The sequence below is a fragment of the Panthera tigris genome, chromosome F2, assembly GCF_018350195.1.
Source record: "Panthera tigris isolate Pti1 chromosome F2, P.tigris_Pti1_mat1.1, whole genome shotgun sequence".
In the NCBI taxonomy this organism is placed as follows: Eukaryota; Metazoa; Chordata; class Mammalia; order Carnivora; family Felidae; genus Panthera; species Panthera tigris.
The window spans coordinates 82,543,190-82,566,907 of NC_056676.1; the positions used below are offsets into that span (position 1 = coordinate 82,543,190).

The window sequence follows — 23,718 nt, forward strand, 5'->3', positions numbered from 1 at the left end:
GCTGCGGCACTGCAGTCCGCCCAGGTACCTGGCGCCCGGGCTGAACAGTGTTGGCCTGGCAGGACCCCTAGCCCTGCGTCCTGACCACGCTTCCCGCCCCCTTCTCACAGTCCGCCAGTTCCTCGAGAGCGGGGTCAGCCCTGACCTGGCCAACGAGGATGGCCTGACGGCGCTGCACCAGGTCAGCCACGCCGAGGGTGGGGAGGGAGAGGAGGGGCGCTGGCCGGGGCGCTGGCCTCAGGCTGTGTGGTTCGTAGAGCTGCATCGATGACTTCCGGGACGTGGTACGGCAGCTGCTGGACGCCGGGGCTGAGGTCAACGCCCGTGACAGCGAAAGCTGGACACCCCTGCACGCCGCGGCCACCTGTGGCCACCTGCACCTGGTGGAGCTGCTCATTGCCCGGTAGGGCCCCGCTGGTGTGGCCAGAGCTGGGGAGGGGCTGCAGCCAGGCCAGGGGGCAGGGCCTTCCTCGCAGATAGTAGTTCTTCCTGAGACACGAGCCTGTTGTCCCCTCCACAGGAAGCACACTTGGCCCTTGGCCTCTTGTGTTCCCTCTCACCCTTGCTTACCCTGACTTCATGCTGGTGGAGATCAGGGCCTGGGCAGAGGCTGCAGACACTGATGCCAAGGGGACAAGCGTGTGCCCAGGGCAGTGTGGCTGTCGGCCTGGGCACATCCTCCTGCCGAGCACTCTTAGGGGTTTGGGAACTCCTTGAGGGCAGGCCTTGACCTCTAGCTCCGGTCCTCCCTGGGGTCTGCCCAGAGAACTGCCACTCTGGGCAGAATGATGGGGGTGGCAGTGGTGAAGACGGAGGTGGGGCCTTTGACAAGGAGGGCGGAGCAGGGCAGAGCTGCTTCGGACACAGGCCTTGGTGAACAGAAAGGGGCATCCAGGAATCCCCCCATAGGGACCCCTGTAGTAGAACAGACGGTCAGGGGCCCAGGCTGTCCTCGGAGTGGTCCAGGTGCTGATGGTGGGTATGTGGGCGGGTGGCAGTCTCTCCCCTTCACACACAGATGCCACAGAGTAGGAGGGATGGCTGTGCACAGACAGCCCCTACCCCCTCCCTGCTCCTCTCCACAGTGAGCACCCACTTTTGTGTTCTGGGCTCCCTTCAGCTCCCTGTCTTTCCCTGGGGCCATGTTCCTGCCTGAGCCCCGTTCTCTGCAGCTGTCTTCTGTCATCTGGGCTCTCCTCCCTCTGTCTTTTGCTCCCCAAGGCTTCTAGAGTCCCAGCAGTGCCCCCTGGTACGTGGGCCCGTCGTGTAGGTTGACAGGGACAGATGGGTGTCAGGAACCTGGAGCTCAGACGTGGGTGGAGACTGGGGGGTGGCCTGCCTGGCGTGAGTACAGGATCCAGCGCTGAGGTCCACAGCCAGATGGTCCCAGGGGCACCGGGGGCCTGGGCCTCCTCCACATTCAACCCACACTGTCCAGGAGAGCAGCCCTAGGCCGAGGGCCTCTGCAGAGGGTGGACTGGAGGCCTCCGTGGGGGAGAAGCGTTCTGTGGCCAAAGCCCCTGTCCATTCTGCTTGCAGTGGTGCTGACCTCCTGGCCGTCAACACTGACGGGAACATGCCTTACGACCTGTGTGAGGATGAGCGGACGCTGGACTGCCTTGAGACAGCCATGGCCGACCGCGGTGAGTCCGGCCCCACCTGCCTGCCAGGGTGCCCGGGTGCCGGCTCTGAGCCCCGCTGCCTTGCAGGCATTACCCAGGATGGCATCGAGGAAGCCCGGGCCTTGCCGGAGCTGCACATGCTGGACGACATCCGAAGCCTGCTGCAGGCAGGGGCCGACATCGACGCCCCCCGGGACCACGGGGCCACGCTGGTGACGAAGGGGCCACGTGGGTTGCAGGTCGGGAGGTCGCTGCTGGAGGGGCGTGCCGGGGACTCAGGGCCGGGCGGTGTGCCTGCAGCTCCACATCGCTGCTGCCAACGGGTTCAGTGAGGCGGCCACCCTGCTGCTTCAACACCGAGCCAGCCTGAGCGCCAAGGACCGGGACGGCTGGGAGCCGCTGCACGCGGCTGCCTACTGGGGCCAGGTGAGCGCCGGGGGCGGGGGCAGCCGGGCCCGGGCCGGTGGCTGCTGCCTCTGAGGCCTTCAGCAGCCCGGCCTCGCTGGCCCCTCAGGTGCACCTGGTGGAGCTGCTCGTGGCACACGGGGCCGACCTGAACGGGAGGTCTCTGACGGACGAGACACCTCTTGGTGAGCTGGGGCCGCCTCTGCCGGTTGTAGAGGGGGGGTGAGCGGGCACCGGTGACCACCCACTTCTCCCCAGACGTGTGCGGGGACGAGGAGGTGCGGACCAAGCTGCTGGAGCTGAAGCACAAGCATGATGCGCTCCTGCGCGCCCAGGGCCGCCAGCGCTCTCTGCTGCGCCGCCGCACCTCCAGCGCGGGCAGCCGGGGGTGAGCGCGCGGTCGACCCCGGTGTCCTACCCTCCGCTGGCAGACTCCCCTCCCGCCGCCCCCCCCCCCCCCCGCCCCCGCCGGCGGCGCTCAGGCGCCAGCTGGAGCTCTGGGCAGTCTGCGGGGCAAGTGACAGCCTTTCCCCCGACCCTCCCCCAGAAAGGTGGTGAGGAGGGTGAGCCTGACCCAGCGCACCAGCCTGTACCGCAGGGAGCATGCCCAGGAGGCCATCGTGTGGCAACAGCCACCGCCCACCAGCCCAGAACCACCCGAGGAGGACGAAGACGGCCAGACGGATGCAGAGCTGCGACCCACGTCCAGCGAGGTGAGCCCTGTGCCGTCCACCTCCGGCATGCTGGCTGGGGGCCTAGGCTCTGCCCTCTCTGGGTGGTGACATTGGTGACTCCCTAGCCGGTGGGAGCAGTGTCCCTGTGCCCATAAACTGGGCTAGCGTGCCACAGGGGCGGCTCCTGCCCCCACTCTCATTTCTGCCCCCTGACCACCGTGCATGCTGGGGCCCAAGGCCAAGGGAGGCCAGAGAAGGCCTTCCTGATGGCCTCTGGGCCCACGCTTCCCCAACAGGAGGAGGACCCCGAGTTGGCCAGGCCACACAACGGCCAAGTTGGAGGCACCCCAGGGCGACACCTGTACTCCAAGCGGCTGGACCGGAGTGTCTCCTACCAGCTGAGCCCCCTGGACGGCACAGCGCCTGACGCCCTGGCCCGGGCCAAGGCCCACCACACCCTGGCGGAGCTGAAGCGCCAGCGAGCTGCTGCCAAGCTGCAACGGCCCCCATCCGAGGGGCCCGAGGTCCCGGAGTCCGGCCTGCATGTGGACGCCGAGACCCCCCAGCCCGAGTGCAGCTCCAGGGCTGGCGGAGATCCGCCCCTGCTTAAGCTCACGGCACCCTCGGAGGAGGCCCCCACGGGGAAGAGGCCGTGCTGCCTGCTCATGTGAGGGGCTGACACGGAGAGTGGTGAGGGTCCCGTTGCCAGGCCCAGCCAGAGGCTGCCTCGGGACCCCGCTCCGGAGACCCCAGTGTGTGCCCGGTGCTGCTATTCGGGGGCAGCCGGTGCAGGGCCTTCCCTGTTTCCTGCATCTAGGATGCCAGCGTCTTCGCTCAGGGATGAGCCTGTGGCAGAAGCCATCCTGGGGGCTCCTGGCTGCAGTGACCTAGTTTCATCCTGTGACTCGATAAAGGGCTGTTTTGCCACCTGCCTTGTCGTGTGTGTCAGCTGGGCCGCTGTCCTGAGGGTGGGGAGCTGCCGTGTTGCTGTTCCTGGGTGTGCCTGTCCCTGTTCAGGGCTTGTAGGTGCTTGTGGCTGCCTGGCCCTGCGTAGGGGTGAGGCCCACGGCCACTGGGCGAGGAGCCTGGCCTATGCTGCACCCTCCTCCCTGCCTCCCAGCCTCCTGGAGGCTCCTCTGTAACACTTCACTTCCCTGAGAGGAGCAGGGAGCTCTGGAAGGAGATTCCTTGGCAGGGGGCGGGGGGAGGGGGGCGGGGGGAGGGTCACAGCTGGGGGTATCCATGCCAGAGGGGCAGGGATCCTGGCTCGGAAGGGCAGGGGGGGGGAGGGGGTGCGGTTTCCACAAGACTCGAGCCATAACCAGAGGGGAGAATCAGTACAAGGCCAGAGTCAGAAACCTCCCTGGGGGATGAGTCCCCTGTTCCTGGCCTGTAGCCCTGATCCCGGGACCTGGCCGCCAGCCTCTGCCTGGGCTGGCAAAGGGGGCCAGTGGTTGGCCGCCCAGATTCTGAGCTGGCTGGGCACGATGTGTCAGGGTGACAGGGGCCCTTTAGGGGCCTCGAGTGGGAGGGCTGAGGGCACTTCCAGCTCATTTGTCCGTGGTGGGCAGCTTTGCATGGCCACCAGTGCTGGGTGAAATGGGCTGAGGTCACCTTCTCCTCCCCAGTGGATATTGACCCAGTCAGCCTTGTGTCTGCAGGGCCCTCCCTTTCCTGAGCATCAGTGGTTGGAGGGGTGTCCTCGGCAGGGCTGGGGCGGGCCAGTGGGTAGGCTGCTGGGTAAATTTAGTGTGTGGGGCGGTGCAGCTGCCAAGGCCCACCTGCTAACAGCTGCCACTTGGGCCTTCCTGCCAGGGGCGGGAGGGGGCCGGCTCCGCCTGGGGCTGCTGGGTCCTGGAGGGGCAGGCCTGTGCGCTGGGGGCCCGAGGTAGCACAGAGCCGAGCCGAGGGGTGCGAGGTGAGACACTGGCTGGCTGCTTGGGGATCCTGTTCTTCCCTTTCCAGCCAGCGGGAGCCGAGGAGCCCGGGCCTGACCGGCTGCCCACAGCCCCTGTCAGAGGGCTGGTGCCTTGACCTTGTCAGATGTCAGCAGTTGGGGTAGCCACCCCTGGGCATGGCCTATCAGCTCCCTTCAGGGCCTGGGAAGGTGGGGCTCGGAGGGCCTATCACTGTTTGCTTCCCCTTGTCTCTACCAATCAGGAGCTCCAGGGAAGGGGAACTGAGGTCACCTGGCCTGTGGTGTGGATACCCAAGGGCAGCTCTAGGCTGGGGCCTGGTGAAAGGGCAGGACAGCAACCAAGAGCAGTGGAGGTGTCCCGGGTGTCCCAGGTGTCCGAGGGCCCTCCAAAGGCCCAGAGCTGCCCTGCCCCCACCTCCAACACTTCAGCCCGGAGACTCTGGCCTCTACCAAGTTGCTGATCTGGGACCAAGGTCCAACCACAGGGCTCTTGCAGCCTATGGGCCATGGTTGCCAGCCCGGGAGGGGCTGGATGGAACCCTGCGTCTGAGCTTTTGCTCCCCTCCCCCGATAACCCCAGGATTCTATAGAGGCCTGGCTCAGTTGCCTGGGAGACAGGCCTGCTAGCCCAAGCAAAGATGGGGGGCCTGAGAGGGCTCGGCCCTGGCAGAGCCCTGCTGGGGTAAATCTCCAGAGGCCCCAGCTCCGTCTCCCCTTGGGGCTTAGCCCTGCTCAGCCCTGCCAACCCCTCAGGGCACTCAGCGCACCTCCCCCACCCCCACAGGCCGGGTCCCTTAGAGCTTCTTGAACCTTCTGTCTGTCCCTACCCCCCATGTAGGTCTCCTGCTCCCCCCATCGTGGGGACGCTGCGCACCACTGGGCGGGCACTGGGCCTCGCCCCAAGCCCCGCCTGCCTCCTCATGCACTCCCTATGGCTCCCTGGGGCAGAACTGTGCCCAGACTGGTGGGGCGGGGCCCAGTGGCCCCAGCTCCTTCTTCAGCCTTTTCTGTCCCGTTCAGTGGGGCCAGCAGGCTGCAGTGAAGAGGGTGCCCTTTACCTTGAGCCCCCCTACCCAGGCTCCCTCTTCCCAGCCCCAGCCCACTGAGCCCGGACCCAGCTATCCCCACTTCCGAATCCTGCCGCATCCTGACCTTCCTGCCTGGTCTGAGTAGGGTCATGGCCATGAGGGCGGGTGACCACAGCCAGGTTGCAATGAACGGGCTGAAGGAGAAGGTGCTGACGCTGGACACCATGAACCCCTGTGTTCGGAAGGTGGAGTATGCGGTGCGAGGTCCCATCGTGCTGCGTGCCCTTGAGCTGGAGCAGGAGCTGCGGCAGGTATGGCTCTGGGCCCCACCATTGTCCTCCAGGCTCCACCTGGGCAGCTGAGTCGGCTCCATTCCTCCCCAGAGTCACCTAGGACAAGGACCTGCCAGAGTAATAAAGGCTCCGTTCTCACTGCCTGTGCCCCCTCCCTCTTAGGGGGTAAAGAAGCCCTTCACTGAGGTCATTCGCGCCAACATCGGGGATGCACAGGCCATGGGGCAGAAGCCCATCACCTTCCTGCGTCAGGTGAGGCTGGCTCGCCATTGCCCCGGCGCCTCTCCCCCCTCGGCCCACGTGCTCGGGCCTCAGCATTCGCTCCTCCCAGGTCCTGGCCCTCTGCGTCCACCCCGATCTCCTGAACAGCCCGGACTTCCCCGAGGATGCCAAGAGAAGGGCTGAGCGCATCTTGCAGGCGTGCGGGGGACACAGCCTGGGTAAGTGCCAGTGCCCCAACCAGCCAAAGCCCCGGGGAGGAGCGGGAGCTGGAGGGAGGCTGTCCCAAGGGAGGGGTGGATCCGCCCACCCGCTTGGAAGGGGCGGAGATCTTTGGGAGGGCTGCTAAGGGACCTCACGTGTCCTCTCTTCTCACCCGCTCTGCCCCGCCTCCTGGCTCAGGGGCCTACAGCATCAGCTCAGGCATCCAGCTGATCCGGGAGGATGTAGCCAGGTACATCGAGCGGCGCGACGGAGGCATTCCCGCGGACCCCAGTAACATTTACCTGTCCACCGGGGCCAGCGACGCCATCGTGGTAGGCCAGGGCCGAGGCAGGAGGACACCGGGGCTCTTTCTGGGCGGCCGGCAGGACTCTGTTCCTCCTGGCACCCTGGCACCGGTTCCAGGCGGGGCGGGGGACAGGTGCAGCCCCTGGCCTCACCAACCTTGTCTTCCCTTCCCCTCCCCATCCGGCCTGCAGACGGTGCTGAAGTTGCTGGTGGCTGGAGAGGGTCGCACGCGCACGGGTGTGCTCATCCCCATCCCTCAGTACCCGCTCTACTCGGCCGCGCTGGCCGAGCTCAACGCTGTGCAGGTGGATTACTACCTGGACGAGGAGCGCGCGTGGGCCCTCGACGTGGCCGAGCTGCGGCGCGCCCTGGCCCAGGCGCGGGATCATTGCTGCCCTCGCGCACTCTGCGTTATCAACCCCGGCAACCCCACTGGTGCGCCGCCCGTTCCCCCCCACCCCCTCCCCCGCCGCGGTCAGTCTGCCCTCTCTCCCTGCTCCCCCTCCCCGCTGAGCGCCGCGCCCCGAGTCTGACCCGGACCTGCTGCATGTCCCGCGCCCCAGGGCAGGTGCAAGCCCGCGAGTGCATCGAGGCCGTGATTCGCTTCGCCTTTGAGGAGCGCCTCTTCCTGATGGCGGATGAGGTGCTGGCAGGGGCTCGCCTGGGGCTTGCGGTCGGAGGGCAGCAGCGGCTGCCCCCCGTGACGCCCGTCCGCCCGCCCAGGTGTACCAAGACAACGTGTACGCGGAGGGCTCGCAGTTCCACTCGTTCAAGAAGGTGCTCACGGAGATGGGGCCGCCCTACGCGGCGCAGCAGGAGCTCGCCTCCTTCCACTCGGTCTCCAAAGGCTACATGGGAGAGTGCGTGCAGGCCGGGCGGGCGAGGGCTCGCGGCCTCCATCCTCGGCCTGCCCCCACCCCCCTCGCCGACCCTGCCTGAACATCTGTCCTCTTCCGCAGGTGTGGGTTCCGCGGCGGCTACGTGGAGGTGGTGAACATGGACCCCGCGGTGCAGTCCCAGATGCAGAAGCTGATGAGCGTGCGGCTGTGCCCGCCGGTGCCGGGCCAACTCCTGCTGGACTTGGTGGTCAGCCCTCCCGCACCCTCGGAGCCCTCCTTCGCGCAGTTCCAGGCGGTGAGCGGGAAAGGGCCCAGGGGGGCGGGGGCGCGGAGGGGGCTGCGCGACCGCGGCCCGCCCCCGCCTGATCGGCCCGCCCTCCGCCGCCGCAGGAGAGGCAGGCGGTGCTGGCCGAGCTGGCGGCGAAGGCCAAGCTCACGGAGCAAGTTTTCAACGAGGCTCCCGGCATCCGCTGCAACCCGGTGCAGGGCGCCATGTACTCCTTCCCTAGCGTGCAGCTGCCCCCGCGCGCCGTGCAGCGCGCTCAGGTCCGGGGCCTAGACCGGCGGGGCGGGGCGGGGCGGGGCGGGGCCCCCGGGGGAGGGCGGGGCCTGGGAGCCGAGCCCTGACCATTCCTCCCCGCCGCCCGACCTCAGGAGCTGGGCCTGGCGCCCGACATGTTCTTCTGCTTGCGCCTGCTGGAGGAGACCGGCATCTGCGTGGTGCCCGGGAGTGGCTTCGGGCAGAAGGAAGGCACCTACCACTTCCGGTGAGGCCCGGCCCCCCGCGGCTCCTCCCCGCCGCCCGCAACACCTTTGCTTACCTCCCTCCCTTTTTAGGATGACCATTCTGCCCCCTTTGGAGAAGCTGCGGCCTCTGCTGGAGAAGCTGAGCCAGTTCCACGCCAAGTTCACCCGAGAGTACTCCTAACCATCCCCCTCCCCGCTTTGGGGCCAGGCTTGGCCGGCAGGGCCGACCCTGGACTTACCATGCCCAGGGCCCTGGGGGTCTCTGGAGCCCTCAGGACTTGCTCCTGCTGCCTGTGGGGCTGGGCCCCCTGCCTTTCTGCAGGCCCCCAATAAAGCTATGAAGCAGCCTGACTAGTTCAGGTGTGCGTACCTGTATGAGCTTCCCCTGCCTTTATCCACTCCGGAGTTCCTTTCTGAGCTGGGGTTCTGTGCCGGCCTGGAGAGCCTGCGCGGCGGGGCTGGGGGGTGGTGGGCGACATTTGTCAGCCTTCAGGAGGAGTGGTCAAGGAGGGCTCCCGGAGGAGGTGACCTTACAACAGATGCAGTGCCTCTCATGGGCTGCGTTTCCACTCTGGTGTCTGGTCCCAAGGCAGAGAGTGGCCAACTTCACATAAAAATTAGGAAGAGAAGGAGGCGTGAAGGAAGGTACTGGGCCTTTCTGTTAGGGTTGGTGATGACTCTGGACAAAGAAACAGGGGAACTGAGTCCCAGGGTGGCCACATCAGAAACAGTAGCCTAAGGAAGACACAGAAAGCTGTGTCCCCTGGCCTGGCTCCCCTTGCTATACTGTCCACCTCTCCTGGCAGCAGTGAACTGTAGGCTGGAGCTGGCTGGATGGGTGGGCAGCACTCAAGGGAGGACGTCTTGGTCTTCCTCCTAAATGGGCAGATGGCCTGGTGCTGCCACCCGAGGCTGCTGGAAAGCAGGGGAGGGGAGGGGAGGAAGAATGAGCAAGCGACTCTTGCTTTGTTTGTGTGGATTTGAAGTGTGAGATGTGATATCCTAGCGCAAATGCAGTCCTGGGGCCAGTGAGGGTGGAGGCCCCTCCCAAGCCCAAGCGCCCAAGCGCAGGGGCCGGGAAACACGAGTGTGTAAAATGCTGACAAAGGGGTACCCTGGGGAGGCCCAGGCCCTGGCGGGTGCGCAGCCCTCTGTCCTTGCCACTGGAGCAAGGACTAGTGTCTACGGTGTGCGCACTCTGTGGGTCACTGCAGTCTTCTTACGGAGGGATGGCAGTCCCCTTTTTACAGACGAGGAAACTTGTCGAAGTGACAGGAGACCCACTCGGTGGCTGCACCAGCTGTTGCTCTCAGGGTTGGGCTGGCCTCGGGGTCAAGGGTTAGGAGCCAGTACTAGCACTCTAGCTCTGTCTGCTCTGGAGGTGGTTCCTAACCCTGGGCCACACCCGCTACCTCCTCTGGGCCTTGGGAGCCCTCTGGGATGCAGCTGTGGGCAGGGGAGAGAAGGCACGAAACGCTTGGAGGGGCCCCTGCCTCCACAGAGCCGGCTGGAGTCAGGCGGGACTTGGGCCTGCCTGCCCTCCTCTCCTGGCCTTGTCACTGGACGCTAGAGGGCGTCGCGGGGAGCAGCTGGCTGCGTCCCTCCGGCTGAGACCTTTCGCACAAACCTGCCTTTCACGGTCCTCTGTGGCCACTGGCTAGAGGAAGGCACCGGAAGCACAGCCAGAAGGAGGCGAGGGTGCCAGCGGCGGAAGTAAGCAGTAGTAGACCGTGGGGGCTGCCGGAAGGACCCGGTGGACACTGCAGAACCAGGCTCCAGGTGAGGCACCAAGGAAGCAAGCACTTCTGCAGAGTTAGGGTGTGGGTCCAGGGGGTCTGGGAGCCGGACCCGATAACCTTGGGAAGGACCGGGATGGGCCACAGACTCGACATCAGCCAGGCTGCCCGCGGCGCGTGCTCAAGGCTCCCCGGCCGCGCCCGGAGTGGCCACGGGGGGCGCCCGAGGGCGGCCGGCGCTCTGGCCCGCTTCTCAAGCTCTGTGGCCGCCGCATCTCGCGGCTGCGTAGAGAGCGGTCTATGGAGGGCGCGCCGCCTCCGGACCCGAGGGTACCGGTCCGGACGCCAGCCTGCACAGCCCTGACCTGACTGGCCCAGCCCAAGAGCCATGACGCCGTATGATCCCTGACTTCATCCTGACCGGAGCGGGCCCCACCCGGAACCGCTTTGCCTGCCCCTACTCCAAGCCGTACCTCTGATTCCGATCCGGGCCCTGACCTGGCCTTGAACCCAGCCCGGGCCACCAGATTCCAGGCCCAGCCCCAGCCCCTGATCCCCCAGCGCTCGCCCTCGGGCTCCCCGCGCTCCTGGCCATGCATGGGAAGCTCCTGCCGCTGGCCGGGCTCTACCTAGTGCAAGGCTTGCCCTATGGGCTGCAGTCCGGCCTGCTGCCCGTGCTGCTGCGGGCGCGTGGCCTCTCCCTGACACGTGTGGGACTGGCCAAAGTGCTGTACCTGCCGTGGCTGTTTAAACTCGTGTGGGCCCCACTGGTGGACACGCGGGGCTCCCTGAGGGTCTGGCTGATGCTCAGCACGGCTGCTCTGGGCCTGGTGTGTGGGCTGCTGGCAGTCCTGCCTCCTGCAGAAGGTGGCCGGGCTGGGCTGCCTGTCACCGTGGCAGGGCTGCTTCTGCTGCTGAACCTGGGTGCGGCTGTGCAGGACGTGGCCCTGGACACGCTGGCCGTACAACTCTTGGAGCCAGCCGAGCTAGGGCCCGGTAACACAGTACAGGTGGTCGCTTATAAGCTAGGGGCAGTGCTGGCGGGAGGGGGCCTGTTGGCCCTGGTGCCCACCCTCTCCTGGCCCCTGCTCTTTCTGCTCCTGGCTGCCATCTATTGGTTGGCTGCTGCCCTGGTCTGGGCTGCACCAGCCCTGCAGCAGTTGCCTGTATCTCAGCCCTCAGAACGACCCCTCCGCACCCTGCACCTTCTGCAGGAATTGCTGGCCATGCCTGGTACTCTGTGGACAGCAGGCTTTGTGCTCACTTACAAACTGGGTAAGTGAGGCCTTGAGTCAGGCAACAGCAGGGACGGGAGCCTGCAGGTGGATCCCCAGGAGCCCTGGAACCCGTTTTGTGGCCTTCTGGGGTACTAACTGTAGGCTGGAGCTCAGCCAGGCTCGGCAGCTGGGGTTTGCCTCTGGTCCTTCTCCAGCTCTGGCTGCATGGCTTCTGTGAGCTCCAGCCGTAGCCCCTCGGGTCTCAGATGCTGCTTCATGCTGACCCTACGCTCGGCTGATGCCCAGTCCCAGCTGTCTCCTGGCACCCGTGGCCCAGGACAGGGGCAAGGCAGGGGCCTGGCTAGGGGAAGGCAACTGAGGCCCCAAGTGAAGAGAGGTGGGCAGCCCCCCTGCTGGCGTTCTCCCCACAGGTGAGCAGGGCGCCAGCAGCTTGTTTCCGCTCTTCCTGCTGGACCACGGCATCTCTACTCCAGAGCTGGGCCTGTGGAACGGTGTGGGCGCTGTGGTCTGCTCCATTGTAGGCTCGTCCCTGGGCGGGGCCCTGCTGGCCAGGCACTGGTGAGCCCTCCTCAGCTTGCCCCGCCCACCTGCTCACACCTGCCTTGCCCCACACTCCCTGACCTGCCCCATCTCCCCACCCCAGGCAACCACTGCCTTTGCTGAGGTCTGTGCTTCGCTTCCGTCTTGGTGGTCTGGCCTGCCAGACCACCCTGCTCTTCCACCTGGACACCCCGGGGGTCAGGCTGGGCCCCAGCACCGTCCTGAGAGGTGAGGGGCAGGCCACGGGAGGGGAGGAGTCCAGAGTCCCGGGCCCTACTGATCTTGGCCCTCCCAGGGGCAGCCTTGTTGAGCCTGTGTCTGCAACACTTCCTGGGGGGCCTGGTTACAACCACCACATTCACCCTGATGATGCACTGCAGCCAGCTGGCACCCAGTGCCCTGCAGGTAAGACGGTGTGGCTGGGATGCCCAGGGGCTGCAGGGCTGGGATCCAAGCAAGCCCTCATTTGATCTCACACCCCACCCCACCCCACCCCACCCCGCCCTCGCAGGCCACACACTACAGCCTCCTGGCCACTCTGGAGCTGCTGGGGAAGCTGTTCCTGGGCACACTGGCTGGAGCCCTGGCTGACAGCCTGGGGCTGCATCTCTGCTTCTCCCTCTTCCTTGCTCTCTCAGGCATGCCCATTCTGTATCTGGGTCTGGCACCCAGCACCCTGGCCTGAGCTGGGTGGCCAGCCCACCTAATAAAGCTGAGCGTGCCCACGGCCTAGCTGTCTGGGATGTGTGATGGGCAAGGCTGTCCTCAGGCTGTGGGGGCTGCCCCATAAGAAAAGAGGGTTCCTAAGAATGGCTTGAGCTTTTTTTATTCCGCGTTTTGGGGCCCCTTCGCCCCGCTTCTGGTGGTGGGCTTTGCCCAGGTAGTCAGTCACTGTCTTGGCCACAAATGTCCCTTCTCTTTTCCCTGATAAACTGCCACACCTGGCTCCCTCCGCACGGTGGCCACACAGCCCCCTGTGTGTGACATGGGGGAGCAGGGCTGGCCTGCGGCAGGGTGGTCAGTGGCCCCACAGCAGGATCTCCTCTGTAGCTAAACGCATCAGGGCACGGAAGCTCAGATGCAGGTGTTTTCTCCAGAAACGCCGGTCCCGCCCGTACACCTGGGCTGGATAGCAGGGGCTTCCTGTGGTGGAGTGGGAGACACGGCCCTGAGGACTCTGGGCCAGACCTGGCCCCTGCCCATGTCCGAACCCAGCCTCCCAGGCCCTCACCGATGCCATGGAAGATACGGGCCACAGCCCTGCCCGAGAACTGCTGGTCTGGCCACGAGGACAGGAGATGGCGGATGTCCTGGCGTATCTGGTCCTCCCAGTCCTGGATCTGTGGGTGGCAGGCACGTAAGGCCAGCCCACGCTTCCACAGCACCAAGTTCCGCACAGCCCACCGTGGTGCAAGGCAGGAGACAGAGTGTGTAAGCGTGTGCACGCACTTTGCTGCCTGACCTCACTGCAGGCCTGTGTCCTCTCTTCAACCCCCCGGGAGGGGCTGGCACTCACCCTGGCCTGTCCTGGCTCTGGGCCCTGCTCGTCCTCCATGCCTCCTGGCCCCTCTTCCTCGAAGTAGCCGCTGAGCAGAGCCTTGAGCCTGGCACTGTGCTCCTCATCAGGCTGCTCCAAGCAGGGCCCGCAGCTGGGGAAGGCTACACTGGGGTGAGAGGAATCTGTCAGCGAGGTTCACCAGAGGGGGAAGTGGGGGTGGCCTCAGGCCCCGCCCACCTCTCCTGAGAGCACCTGTGAAAGGCCTGGAAGGTGCGTCGCAGGCGTGCCAGGGCCTCCTGCTCACGGGTTTGTACACGTTCATATAGGAAGTCACAGATCTGGTCCTTCTCGTGGGCTGTCAGGTCTCCGGGGCTGTGCAGACAGAAGGCGAGCTCCCGGAACTCCACCAGCACCCCTGTGTCCCGATGTGCACCTGCCAGAGAGCTTGTGAGACACAGGCAGGAGGGCGGCAAGCAGGGCTGGGTCCAAGCAGGGTTGGGGGCAAGGCTCACCTGTCCTGGGCTCTGGGTGCCACTGCAGTTGACGGAGAGCCTGCTTTGCAGGGGCGAGCTTCCAGCCCATCGAGTCGGCCAACTTAACCACGTCAAACTCTACGGAATAGCTTCCTTCACCTATGTTTTCCTGTGGCTGCTGGGCTAACCAGACCGCCAGTGGAGGACACCTGTCCCAGGGAAAGGGATATGTGATTAGCAGCCCTGGTCCTGTGTCCCTGGCCCCAGCCTGGGGTGGGATGTGTGCTCACCTGCGGGCCAGGGCCTGGAGCTGGGGGAGGCCCCCAGGGCAGCGCAGGTGGCAGTAGGCATAGGTGGGTGCCAGCAGCTCCAGCCAGCGCTGTGGGTGTAGCTCCAGGTAGCACAGCAGGGTCTCAATGGCTGGAGGCAGAGCAGGGCTTAGGGGACACAGGGACGTGGGGATGTGGGGAGGTACCCACTCCTGCCCCCAGTTCCTCACCCTCCTCAGGCATGTCCAGGGCCTGCACCAGCGGCTGCACTGGGAGTGCCCGCTCATGACCCAGGCACTGGGCTAGGCCTTTGTTGCTGGCTTGCTCGGCCTCGCTCGGGGACACGGTCACAGGCCTGTCTTGGCTCTTGGCTCCCTCCTGCTCTGGGGGCTGTTGGGCATGGGTGCAGGTGCAGGGTGGGAACGAGCACTGTACCAACTTCTTCACGGCAAGGAAGTCGGAGGCCTCGGCATGCACGTGTCTACGCAACTCCTGCAGGTCTTGACCCTGTGAAAGAATAGCTGTAAACGTGGGGCGGTGGGGTGGGGTGGGGTGGGGTGGGGTGGGGTGGGGTGGGGTGGGGGGAGCTCAAGTGGGGCAAGTAAGAACCTGGGGCTGTAGAAAGAGGTGGCAGTGTGCGGGCTGGCCGTCCCGTCCAGCCCGGCCCACAGCCTGCACGTAGCTCTCAAAGCTGGGGGGCAGCCCCAGGTGCAGCACGGCCCGCACGTCTGGCCGGTCCAGCCCCATCCCGAAGGCCACTGTGGCCACCACCACCCGCAGCCGGCCCTCCATGAAGGCCTGCTGCACCCGCCGCCGCTCCCGGGCACACATGCCGGCGTGGTAGGCTTCGGCCACAGCTTCCGGGGCCTGGCCTGCAGAGAAGACACAGACAGTTGGGTAGAACGTGTTCCCGGGGCAGGTCCGTGGGGCACAGCCCTGCTGACCTCCCCTCTAGGCCCCAGGTCCCAGGCCTCACGCAGGCAGGTGCGGAGCAGCGCAGCAATGCGCTCCGTGTCTTCGCGTCTGTTGCAGTAGACGATGACAGAGTTCAGGTCGCGAAAACGATCACTCTGCAGCAGTGTCACCAAAGCCTGGTGGGCGACAGCGGTCAGCACGGGCTGTCAGAGGCAGTGCCTCTGCCAGGCCCCGGTGTGTCCACTCACCTGGTCTGGGTTCCTGTCCGTGGACACAGAGAGGTACAGGTTGGTGGGGATGGTGACTGGCCCTCTGAGGACATGCTCCTCAGCCACGCCTAGACGCTGAGCCATGTCTCTTGAGGTGCTGTGCGTAGCCGTGGCTGTAAGACCCAGAAAGCAGCGGACACCCATGTGTTCCCGCAGCACCTGTGTGGGAGAGGAGCCAGTGAAGGTGCCCCACCCACCCTCCCTTGCCCCTTCGCTTGTACCCCAAAGAAGACTCACCTTGCAGACACGCAGGTAGCAGGGCCGGAAGTTGTGGGACCACTGGGACAGGCAGTGGGCCTCGTCGACACAGGCAAAGGCAACGGGAGGCAGCTGAGGGAGGGAGCCAGGGGTCCCTGCCGCAGCCCCAACCAGTGCCTCGGGTGACAGCATCAGAACGTGCACCTGGGCCGCCTGAACCTGAGGACGGCAAGGTCAGGAGCGTCATCGAGGGCCTGCCTTCTGTCCCTACCCATCTTGCTGTGTAAGGCCCCTCCCTCACCTTCTTCAGGGCAGAGTCCCGCTCCTTCCTGGTCATGCCTGAATGGATGCAGGCTGCCTTCAGGCATGGGGGCAGGCCAGACACCTGTGGGTACAAAAGGACAACCAGTTGCAAGCCACCCTTCCCCTGCTCTTCCTCAAACAGCGCTCAATGGTGCTTGGCCTGACAGCTGTTGCCATCTTCAACCTGGGCTCCCTAGGGAGAAAAATCCCAGCTCGTAGATCCTGTGACTAAGGATTCAGAGCCCCCTGTGAGCCTCGGTTCAGGAGTGCCAAGAGCAGACAGGCCCCACTGGGGACGTCCTCCCTCCCTAGAGCTGCTCCTCTTGGGGGTGGACTCAGGTCTGGCCAGCTGTGTCCCTGCTGCCCTTGGACCATTGCCAGGCCGGGGACCATGGACAGAGCTGGCAGGTTGAGAACGGCTGAGCTCTCTACAGCTCCGGCCAAGTAACTGACAGCAGCCCCAAAGGGTCGGAAGAGCCGTGGGCACTGGTTCCTGCCTTCTGCATGTGCTGGAGGGGTCCCGTCTGCGCACCTGGTCGTCCATGAGAGACAGGAGGGGAGAGATGACCAGTGTGAGGCAGGGGCTCCGCCGGGCATAAAGCAGCGCAGGGAGCTGGTAGCACAAGGACTTGCCAGCACCGGTGGGCAACACCAGCAGTGTGGATATGCCTGGTGGGAACAAGGGTCAGTGTGCTATCCTGTGGCCAGGCCTTGGCCCTGTCCCATCCCCCAACAGCCAAGCTCACCAGAGAGGATCCGCATGACCGCATGCTCCTGTCCGGGGCGGAAGGCACGGTGCCCTAGCTGCTCCAGGGCCTGGAATACCTCAGCTGGCGTCTCTGTGGACACAGGTGTTGGTCAGCATGGCCTCAAGTTGCCCCCATCCCCCAGTAAAGGCTCTCGGCTGAAAAGCATCTGCTCACCTGCCACTTGCCCAGAGGGCCCTGGTGGGTAAAGTGGTGGCACGGTAGGGGGCAGGCAGGGCACCCGGGGCACAGGCTGTTCCACGGTGACCAACAGCTCAGGCCCAACAGGCTCTGGATCTTTCTCACTCACTAGAAACAGATGGAAAAGGGTGGTGTGGGAACTCCAGGCTGGGCTGGGGTCATTCTAGCAAAAACATACCTAGCTACAACCTGCCCTCCACCCCTTCATTCACCAGGGAGTCGGCAGCTGGCACTGCCCGTCCTCTGGACTACTTCCTCCAAAGTGAGCAGGGTCTGTGTGTCGTCTTCATTCTCACCACCTTTCTTCTGGGGGGCTTGGGTATGCTCTAGGTTAGGTAGAAGAAGCAGATAGAATCTTTCACTTGAGCTACAGGTGCTCCCCCCCCCCCCCCTGCAAGAGTACAAGTCCTCTCCAAAAACCTCAGCCCGGCCCACCACCAGAGCAGAGGTCTCACCTGGTTGGGGGCACTGGGATGACCAGTGGCCTAGCTGCCCACACCGGAAGCAAGAATTCTTGAGTGTGGCTCTGGGCCGACCACCTACAAAATGCTCCCCTTTCTTCTGCCACTTCTGCTTCCACATCTGGGGGCCATAAGAGAGGGTCACGTGGCAAGAGGCAGTAGGGGTGAAGGGAGTGCCTGCCAGCACCTCACCTGCTTGCGGAGGAGCCTTCCACGGAGAGCCGGGCCCCGCACGTAGCGTTTCTGCTTCATGTTGAGCCGCACGTAATTACCTCCGTTCCGCACAGCTACTCTAGAAGGGATGTACAAGTGGGCCATGCCCCAAGCCTGCCCCAACCTGGCTCGACTTAAGGTGACCCTACTGGGAGGCTGAAGCTGTGGTACCTGGAGGCTGTGGCGCCACTGGGGCGCTGTGCCCACAGGGGTTTTCCCGAAGGGTCTTCTGCGTGTTCTGCAGTCCCAGCTTCCTCAGGCAGGGGTCCTATTTGGCCACTGTCTTGCTGGGCCTGTGCAGGGCTCCCCTCTGGCTCCCTGTTCCGTGTCCACCTCTTGCCTTGACTGTCGCCAGGTTGGGGGCTCCCTGCACTGACTCCAGCTGTCTGTAGGGCTTGAGCCTCAGGGCTAGTGCTGGGACCAGGGACAGGTGGGACACATGAAGTCAGAGACTGTGACTGCTCTACACCCAAGTTAGGCTGGCAGGCCTTGGAAGCCCCCAGAAAATCTGGGGCCCCATTGTGACACCGCTCCAGCCAGCCAGGGTCTAGGGAGCCCAGTCGCAGGCTCAAGGATGCCTGTAGCTGCTGGAGGCAGCCCAGCCTCAGCTGGGGCCCAGCAGGCTGCAAGGGCACCTCACTGACTTCTTCTGGAGAGATGAGGGCAGCCCCTGCACCTGGTGGCCTTGGGGTGGGCATCTCGGACGAGGGTCTTCGTGGAGTCCGGGGTATGCGGCTCAGGGCTGGCCCAGCCTGGTGGGGGTGCGGGGGAACAGACCAACAAGCAGGAACTCAGGTCTCCAGGCTGCCGCCGACCTGAACTCCCCCCAGAAGTTTCCGCCTGATTAGCGCTGCAAGAGCGTACGTGTGCACGTTTGCACAGGCACATGTGCGTGGAAGGGTTAGCAGAAAAGGGTATCTGGGGGTCCGGTCACTAAGTGGAGAGCAGCTCTGGGTACAGGTTGGATGCACTGACTGCCTGGCTCTTAGCTCTCACCTGCAGGGTGCCCTTGAGGTTGGCCTTAAGCCTCTCTCCGTAGTCCGGCACAGACCCTGGCCGGCTTGGCCCAGAAAGAGGAGGATGTGGACTGTGGGTCGCAGCCCGATTCAAGTGGGGCCCCCAGCAGCTGGGTTCTGGCACCTGCAAGAAGAGGCGGTGGGAGTCCGAGCCGGAGAAAGGCTGGTGCGAGGGGCAGAGTTGTCCCCAGCTCCCTTCCCCAGCCCCCAGGCCCTCCTCCACCATGTCCAGTCCTCCCCCAATGTTCTGTGCCCCACACAGGCTCGTTCACGGCTCCTCTGGGCTCTGCCACGCAGGAGACTGGCCGGGAGGCTGGGGCGTCAAGGCCTGGGTACCTCCTCTGCCTGCACGGGAAGCGATTGCTTGGGGCCGCGGGGTCCGACCCCTTCTGCCTCCTTCAGGGCCTCCTTCAGGGCGCGGTACTCCCGGTAGAGCGCTGGGGATGGGGTGAAGGGTTACTGGGGGGCCGCCGGTCGCCCCACCCACCCTGCGCCCCTCCTTCCGCCCCGCGTCGGCGGGCTCACCCCGGGTATCCTCAGGCGCCGCCGCCACGTCCTCCTGTGAAGGGAGCGCGTCAGCCGGAGGCCGCACCCTCAACCCCCCGTCCCCGGACAGCCCGCACCTGGCCCGGCCGCCTCCCGCGCCGCCGCCGGAACGCGCTCTCCCAAGCCTGCAGCCGCTCCCGCACGTCCCGCAGTCGCTCCATGGCGTTCGCCCCGCGGCCGCGGGCTCCGCAAATCTCCCGCCGCGAGGGAGACGCCGGCCGCCAGCCAATGGGGGCGTCCCGCAGCGTCGGAGGCGGGGCGTCTGGGCAACCTCCTCCGGGACAGCCAATCAGTGGGACCCTCATGGGAAGACCAATGGGTGGTGGCTACGTCATCGCGGTGCGCGGAGGCGCTGGGCGGGGCGCGGCGGACCGTGAGGCGGGGCCGGTGGCGGTCGTAGCGGCTGTGGGGCCGGTGAGCGCGGGCGGCCGGCTGGGGATGGAGCGGGGCGGCGTGCGCCCCCGGCCCTCCCTGGCTGCACGAAGCAGGCGCGGGTGCTCGGGGCGGGCGCCGCCCGGGAGGCGGGAGCGGGAGTCGGGCGGTTCGTTCGCGGGGTGGGGAAGGATCTGGAGCCCTGCGTCGGGCAGAGCGACCTCGGGCCCCGGGGGGCGACGCACCGGCTTCGAGGGGCATATCCCGTCCGGGAGGAGGAGGGCGTCGCATTGATGGTGTCCCTCGGCTCGAGCCCGGGAGGAGCCGGGCGGGGGGCGTCTTGGAGCAAACGCCGGGAGCCGCGGGCCGGCGGGAGGGGGCGGCGGCCACCACACAAGAGGCTCCTCCCATGGTGACCACACTGGCTGCTTTCGTTTCCTCTCGTGACAGGTGCTCGGTTGGTCTGTCCTGTCACAGCGAGGTATGAGTCGTCCTCGCGAGAATTGTCTACAGGCAGAGCAAGGCCGAGGGTTGACGTTCGGGGCTTCTCAAGAACCAGTGCCCTAAGGACTTTCGTTGTGTATGAGGTCCGGAAGAACAGGGACTCTGGGGCCCGACTGCTCCCTCTTCCCTGAGCTCATCGGCCAGGCTGTGACCTTGGCCGGGCAAGATTTAGGGCTTAGTTTTCTAATCTGTTACTGGGGGGATGACTGGGAAGCAGTTTTGAGGATGAGATGTTTGGCCCGCTGAGAGTCCACTGGCTGTTATTGCTGCTGAAGCCAGTAACAGAGCTGATATCCAGGTACCCCCCGGGGTCCCAGGCCTTTTTTATATGCCCCTCGTTAACTTGGATGCGCTTTCTGCTGCTGCCTCTACCCATCTGAACAATTCCTGGCCTGGGGTCTTATGAATCCTATAGGTGTGAGAGTCACTGTGGTTTTTTAGGGAAAAGGGAGATGTTTAGACAGGCGACAAAGACTTTGGTGGATGAGGTTTGCTGTTTGTTTTTCTGTAAGTCTGCAAAGATCTCCGTGCTTGGCAGTACTACTGGACCATAGTAGTTAGGACTGAGGGTCATGCTGAAGGCTTGGGTTACTCAGGCTGTCTGGACACAATGTTCCCTGGGTACCAGTGCTTTTTACCTATGCTGGTATTTATTAAGTTGCGTCAGTGCTTCCAGTTCCTGTCCAAGGACCACCTGCAAGAGCTGGAGGAGGGTGGGGCAGGTTCCCGCCCCTTGGGAGTATCTTAGCCCCTCTAGTGTTTGTGTGCTTTGTGAGCTTTATTCTGGTTTTGAAGAAAAGAGGATCTCTGATAAGCAGCTTTGTGAGGCCTGAAGTACAGATGTTGGGGGGGGCGGGGGTCCTGCAGAGCAACCGTCATCAAAAGCACACCCAGGCAAGTGGTCATTCTTGCTGTTGTGCTATTTACGTACTGTTCGATGGCTAAGTTTTCCTAAAGAGGCACCATGCTTCTGGAAGTAGGGAACTGGGGGGGCGGCCCCGTTCCTAGTTTCATTCAGTTCAACCCATTGTTAGGCACCTAGCACTTGCTTTTTGGTGCCACGGTCCTCCATTGAGTGCCAACTCTGTGCTAAGCACCACGCTGGGTTTTCCCACCACCAGCGATGGAGGAGGCTATGGCCGGGTGGTGGCCTGGGGTCTGTCCTCCCCGCTGAAGGGCCCTTCCCTGCAGGTGGCTTCCTGCCTGGCCCGGCGCCATGCACACGCTTGTGTTCCTGAGCACGCGGCAGGTGCTCCAGTGTCAGCCAGCTGCCTGCCAGGCCCTACCCCTGCTGCCTCGAGAGCTCTTCCCCCTGCTGTTCAAGGTGGCCTTCATGGACAAGAAGACTGTTGTGCTTCGCGAGCTGGTGCACACATGGCCCTTCCCGCTGCTCAGCTTCCAGCAGCTGCTGCAGGAATGTGCTCACTGCAGCCGGGCCTTGCTGCAAGAGCGCCCCAGCACAGAGAGCATGCAGGCTGTGATCCTGGGGCTGACAGCCCGGCTCCACACCCCAGAGACCGAGGCTGGCACACAGCCTCTCTGCAGGTATGGGTGCACCTGAGGGGCTCTCAGGCACGGGGGGTACAGAGAGGGTTCCCCCCTGAGGTTCCAGGCGAGTGCAAGAGCTCAGTGCGGAAACAGGCATGTGGCTTCTGTCCCAAGGTGGCTGGGAGTGGGTGTGGGTTCTGCTTCTCTGTCTCCTGCTTCAGCCTACCCGTGCTCCCAGGAAGCATGCCCTGCGGGTGCTGGACATGACGGGCCTACTGGATGACGGCGTGGAGCAGGACCCTGGCACCATGAGCATGTGGGACTGCACAGCAGCTGTGGCCCGCACCTGCATAGCACAGCAGCAGGGCGGGACTGCGGATCCTGGGCCAGCCCCCATTCCTGTGGAGGTTCGTGTGGACCTGCGGGTGAACCGGGCCTCTTACTCGTTCCTGCGGGAGGCACTCCGGAGCAGTGTGGGCAGTCCCCTGCGGCTCTGCTGCCGGGACCTGCGGGCTGAGGACCTGCCCATGCGCAACACTGTGGCTTTGCTGCAGCTGCTGGATGCGGGCTGCCTGCGCCGTGTGGACCTGCGCTTTAACAACTTGGGCCTGCGTGGCCTGTCTGTTATCATCCCACATGTGGCCCGATTCCAGCACCTGGCCAGCCTACGGCTGCACTATGTGCACGGGGACTCGAGGCAGCCCTCTGTGGATGGCGAGGACAACTTTCGCTACTTCCTGGCCCAGATGGGCCGCTTCACTTGTCTGCGGGAGCTCAGCATGGGCTCCTCTCTTCTCTCGGGGCGGCTGGACCAGCTGCTCAGGTGAGCAAGCCCCGCTATTGCCCTGTCCTTTTCCCCTCTTCCGAGACCCTGCCCTGGTCCTACTTGGTTGTGACCTGTGTCCCCTGTTATAGCACCCTGCAGAGTCCCTTGGAGAGCCTGGAGCTGGCCTTCTGTGCCCTGCTGCCCGAGGATCTGCGCTTCCTGGCACGGAGCCCCCATGCTGTCCACCTCAAGAAGTTGGACCTTAGTGGCAACGACCTGTCCGGCAGCCAGCTGGAGCCTTTCCAGGGTCTGCTGCAGGCAGCAGCAGCCACACTGCTACACCTTGAGCTGACTGAGTGCCAGCTTGCTGATACCCAGCTGCTGGCCACGCTCCCTGTGTTGACGCGCTGTACCAGCCTCCGCTACCTCGGTCTCTATGGCAACCCACTGTCCATGGCGGGCCTCAAGGAGCTCCTACGGGATTCAGTAGTGCAGGCTGAGCTACGCACGGTGGTGCACCCCTTCCCTGTGGACTGCTATGAGGGTTTGCCCTGGCCACCGCCTGCCTCTGTCCTGCTGGAAGCTTCCATCAATGAGGAGAAGTTTGCTCGTGTGGAGGCGGAGTTGCACCAGCTGCTACTGGCCTCAGGTCGTGCTCATGTGCTCTGGACCACTGACATTTATGGGCGCCTGGCCGCAGACTACTTCAGCCTATGACCTCCAGGCTGTCCTGGTGTTCAGGGCTGCTGGAGACCCCTCCCTGCCTTAGGTAGACAGAGCCTTTGCTGGGACCCTGTAGGAGGCCTGACACGGAGTCACTGGTCTCTGGTTTCCTTGCTCTTGGGCTCTCACAGCCTTCCGATGCTTGGTGGAGCACCTTGCGAGGTTTTGCCCTGTACCTGTTCCCCTGACTGGCTGACTGTGGGCTTAAGGGCTGGATTCCAGGCCTGTTAAGGCCAGGCTTGGCTTGGGTGCACTTGGCTGCCCTCTGGTGTCCTGGTCCTCTCTTTGGAATGTTTCTGGGGTCCCAGCTGTGAGCTGAGAGGGTGTTCTGTCTGGGCCCTTCCCAAGAACAGACTGCTCTGGGGTTGAAGCTGGAACAGGGACCTGCTTCAGGGTGGGTTGGGTCCCCACGCACTGGAGCCTTTCATGGTTCTCTCTGCCCTGGCACCCGGGAGACAACCTGGCTGGGCTTTGGAGCCAGCGGGTGTCATTAAGGTACAAATGTGCAGTGTGTTTGGAACTTAAATTTGTGGTGTTTTTTTCTGTCCTAACTGGTCAGAATGACATGTCACTGGCTCTGCTGTCCCCTCCAGCGTAGCCACTGGGTAACAGCTGTCTTCCGGTCTGCTGTCCCCCTCCCCCTTTCCTGGGCACCTCCACAGCCCTTCGCCTCTCCCACCTTGGGGAGGCCCCAGGTCCTCCAGCAGGCTGGCGGGCCAGTGGCCGGACCTGCAGAGCTAGCGATTAGGGTGATGCCGGAGGGATCTTTTCTGGAGGGCTTCGGTAGGGCCGTGGGGAGCCTCCTCGGCCACCGTCCCTTGACGCCTTAGGGCTTCTGTCCGCAGAGCTTGGGGTCCGCAGGTGCCTGCGCCCCGCCCTCGGGCCCCCAGATCCCACACATGGCTCGCCGCACACTGCGCAGCTTTTACCCTTTACTGACTGCGCTGGAGCATGCGCGGGGCGAGCCCGCGGGCCTGCCAATCCGCGG

At 64.7% G+C, this 23,718-nt stretch overlaps 5 protein-coding genes across 15 annotated transcripts in view; 4 read left to right on the plus strand and 1 right to left on the minus strand.

The window, feature by feature from the left end:
* Positions 1–3,633, plus strand: part of PPP1R16A (protein phosphatase 1 regulatory subunit 16A) — a 39,869-nt gene extending 36,236 nt beyond the window's left edge. For all 4 annotated transcript variants that reach the window (XM_042973667.1, XM_042973664.1, XM_042973666.1 and 1 more), the window contains 9 exons: positions 111–181; positions 258–403; positions 1,540–1,643; positions 1,710–1,834; positions 1,923–2,048; positions 2,137–2,212; positions 2,286–2,415; positions 2,575–2,740; positions 2,998–3,633. In XM_042973667.1, coding sequence (XP_042829601.1) covers positions 111–181; positions 258–403; positions 1,540–1,643; positions 1,710–1,834; positions 1,923–2,048; positions 2,137–2,212; positions 2,286–2,415; positions 2,575–2,740; positions 2,998–3,372 — 1,319 coding nt within the window. In that variant the 3' untranslated portion in view covers positions 3,373–3,633. The remainder of the gene's footprint in view (positions 1–110; positions 182–257; positions 404–1,539; positions 1,644–1,709; positions 1,835–1,922; positions 2,049–2,136; positions 2,213–2,285; positions 2,416–2,574; positions 2,741–2,997) is intronic.
* Positions 3,634–4,537: 904 nt separating this feature from the next.
* Positions 4,538–8,630, plus strand: GPT (glutamic--pyruvic transaminase). 2 transcript variants are annotated; one of them, XM_042973138.1, is made up of 12 exons: positions 4,539–5,301; positions 5,793–5,958; positions 6,103–6,192; positions 6,272–6,380; positions 6,562–6,695; positions 6,861–7,104; positions 7,233–7,312; positions 7,393–7,529; positions 7,629–7,803; positions 7,899–8,054; positions 8,163–8,275; positions 8,346–8,630. In XM_042973138.1, exons 1-12 carry the CDS (start codon positions 5,258–5,260, stop codon positions 8,434–8,436), a joined length of 1,539 nt encoding a protein of 512 aa, XP_042829072.1. In that variant the 5' UTR covers positions 4,539–5,257; the 3' UTR covers positions 8,437–8,630. The 2 variants fall into 2 exon arrangements, with proteins under 2 accessions (XP_042829073.1, XP_042829072.1); XM_042973139.1 differs by lacking the exon at positions 7,899–8,054 and having other exon boundaries at positions 4,538–5,301.
* A 1,637-nt stretch (positions 8,631–10,267) lies between these two features.
* Positions 10,268–12,499, plus strand: MFSD3 (major facilitator superfamily domain containing 3). The gene is made up of 5 exons (XM_042973140.1): positions 10,268–11,266; positions 11,640–11,787; positions 11,873–11,997; positions 12,065–12,174; positions 12,281–12,499. The coding sequence occupies exons 1-5, from the start codon at positions 10,585–10,587 to the stop codon at positions 12,452–12,454; spliced, it is 1,239 nt and encodes a 412-aa protein (XP_042829074.1). The 5' UTR covers positions 10,268–10,584; the 3' UTR covers positions 12,455–12,499.
* A 176-nt stretch (positions 12,500–12,675) lies between these two features.
* Positions 12,676–19,052, minus strand: RECQL4 (RecQ like helicase 4). The gene is given in 23 exon segments (XM_042973141.1): positions 12,676–12,912; positions 13,001–13,109; positions 13,286–13,433; positions 13,520–13,700; positions 13,780–13,949; positions 14,031–14,160; positions 14,240–14,516; positions 14,619–14,876; positions 14,954–15,100; positions 15,173–15,352; positions 15,431–15,610; positions 15,693–15,776; positions 16,227–16,363; positions 16,441–16,533; positions 16,618–16,749; positions 16,854–16,967; positions 17,097–17,223; positions 17,295–17,468; positions 17,471–18,067; positions 18,312–18,455; positions 18,668–18,768; positions 18,857–18,890; positions 18,955–19,052. Coding segments are annotated over 23 exon segments (3,726 nt in total). The 5' UTR covers positions 19,039–19,052; the 3' UTR covers positions 12,676–12,787.
* A 185-nt stretch (positions 19,053–19,237) lies between these two features.
* On the plus strand, positions 19,238–23,552 carry LRRC14 (leucine rich repeat containing 14). 7 transcript variants are annotated; one of them, XM_042973127.1, is made up of 5 exons: positions 19,260–19,291; positions 19,700–19,836; positions 20,945–21,298; positions 21,480–22,064; positions 22,157–23,544. In XM_042973127.1, the coding sequence occupies exons 2-5, from the start codon at positions 19,832–19,834 to the stop codon at positions 22,722–22,724; spliced, it is 1,512 nt and encodes a 503-aa protein (XP_042829061.1). In that variant the 5' UTR covers positions 19,260–19,291; positions 19,700–19,831; the 3' UTR covers positions 22,725–23,544. The 7 variants fall into 7 exon arrangements, with proteins under 7 accessions (XP_042829064.1, XP_042829062.1, XP_042829061.1 ...); XM_042973129.1 differs by having other exon boundaries at positions 19,282–19,291; positions 19,700–19,730; positions 22,157–23,545; XM_042973130.1 differs by lacking the exon at positions 19,700–19,836 and having other exon boundaries at positions 19,238–19,291; positions 21,078–21,298; positions 21,463–22,064; positions 22,157–23,548.
* The last annotated feature ends 166 nt before the right edge of the window (positions 23,553–23,718 follow it).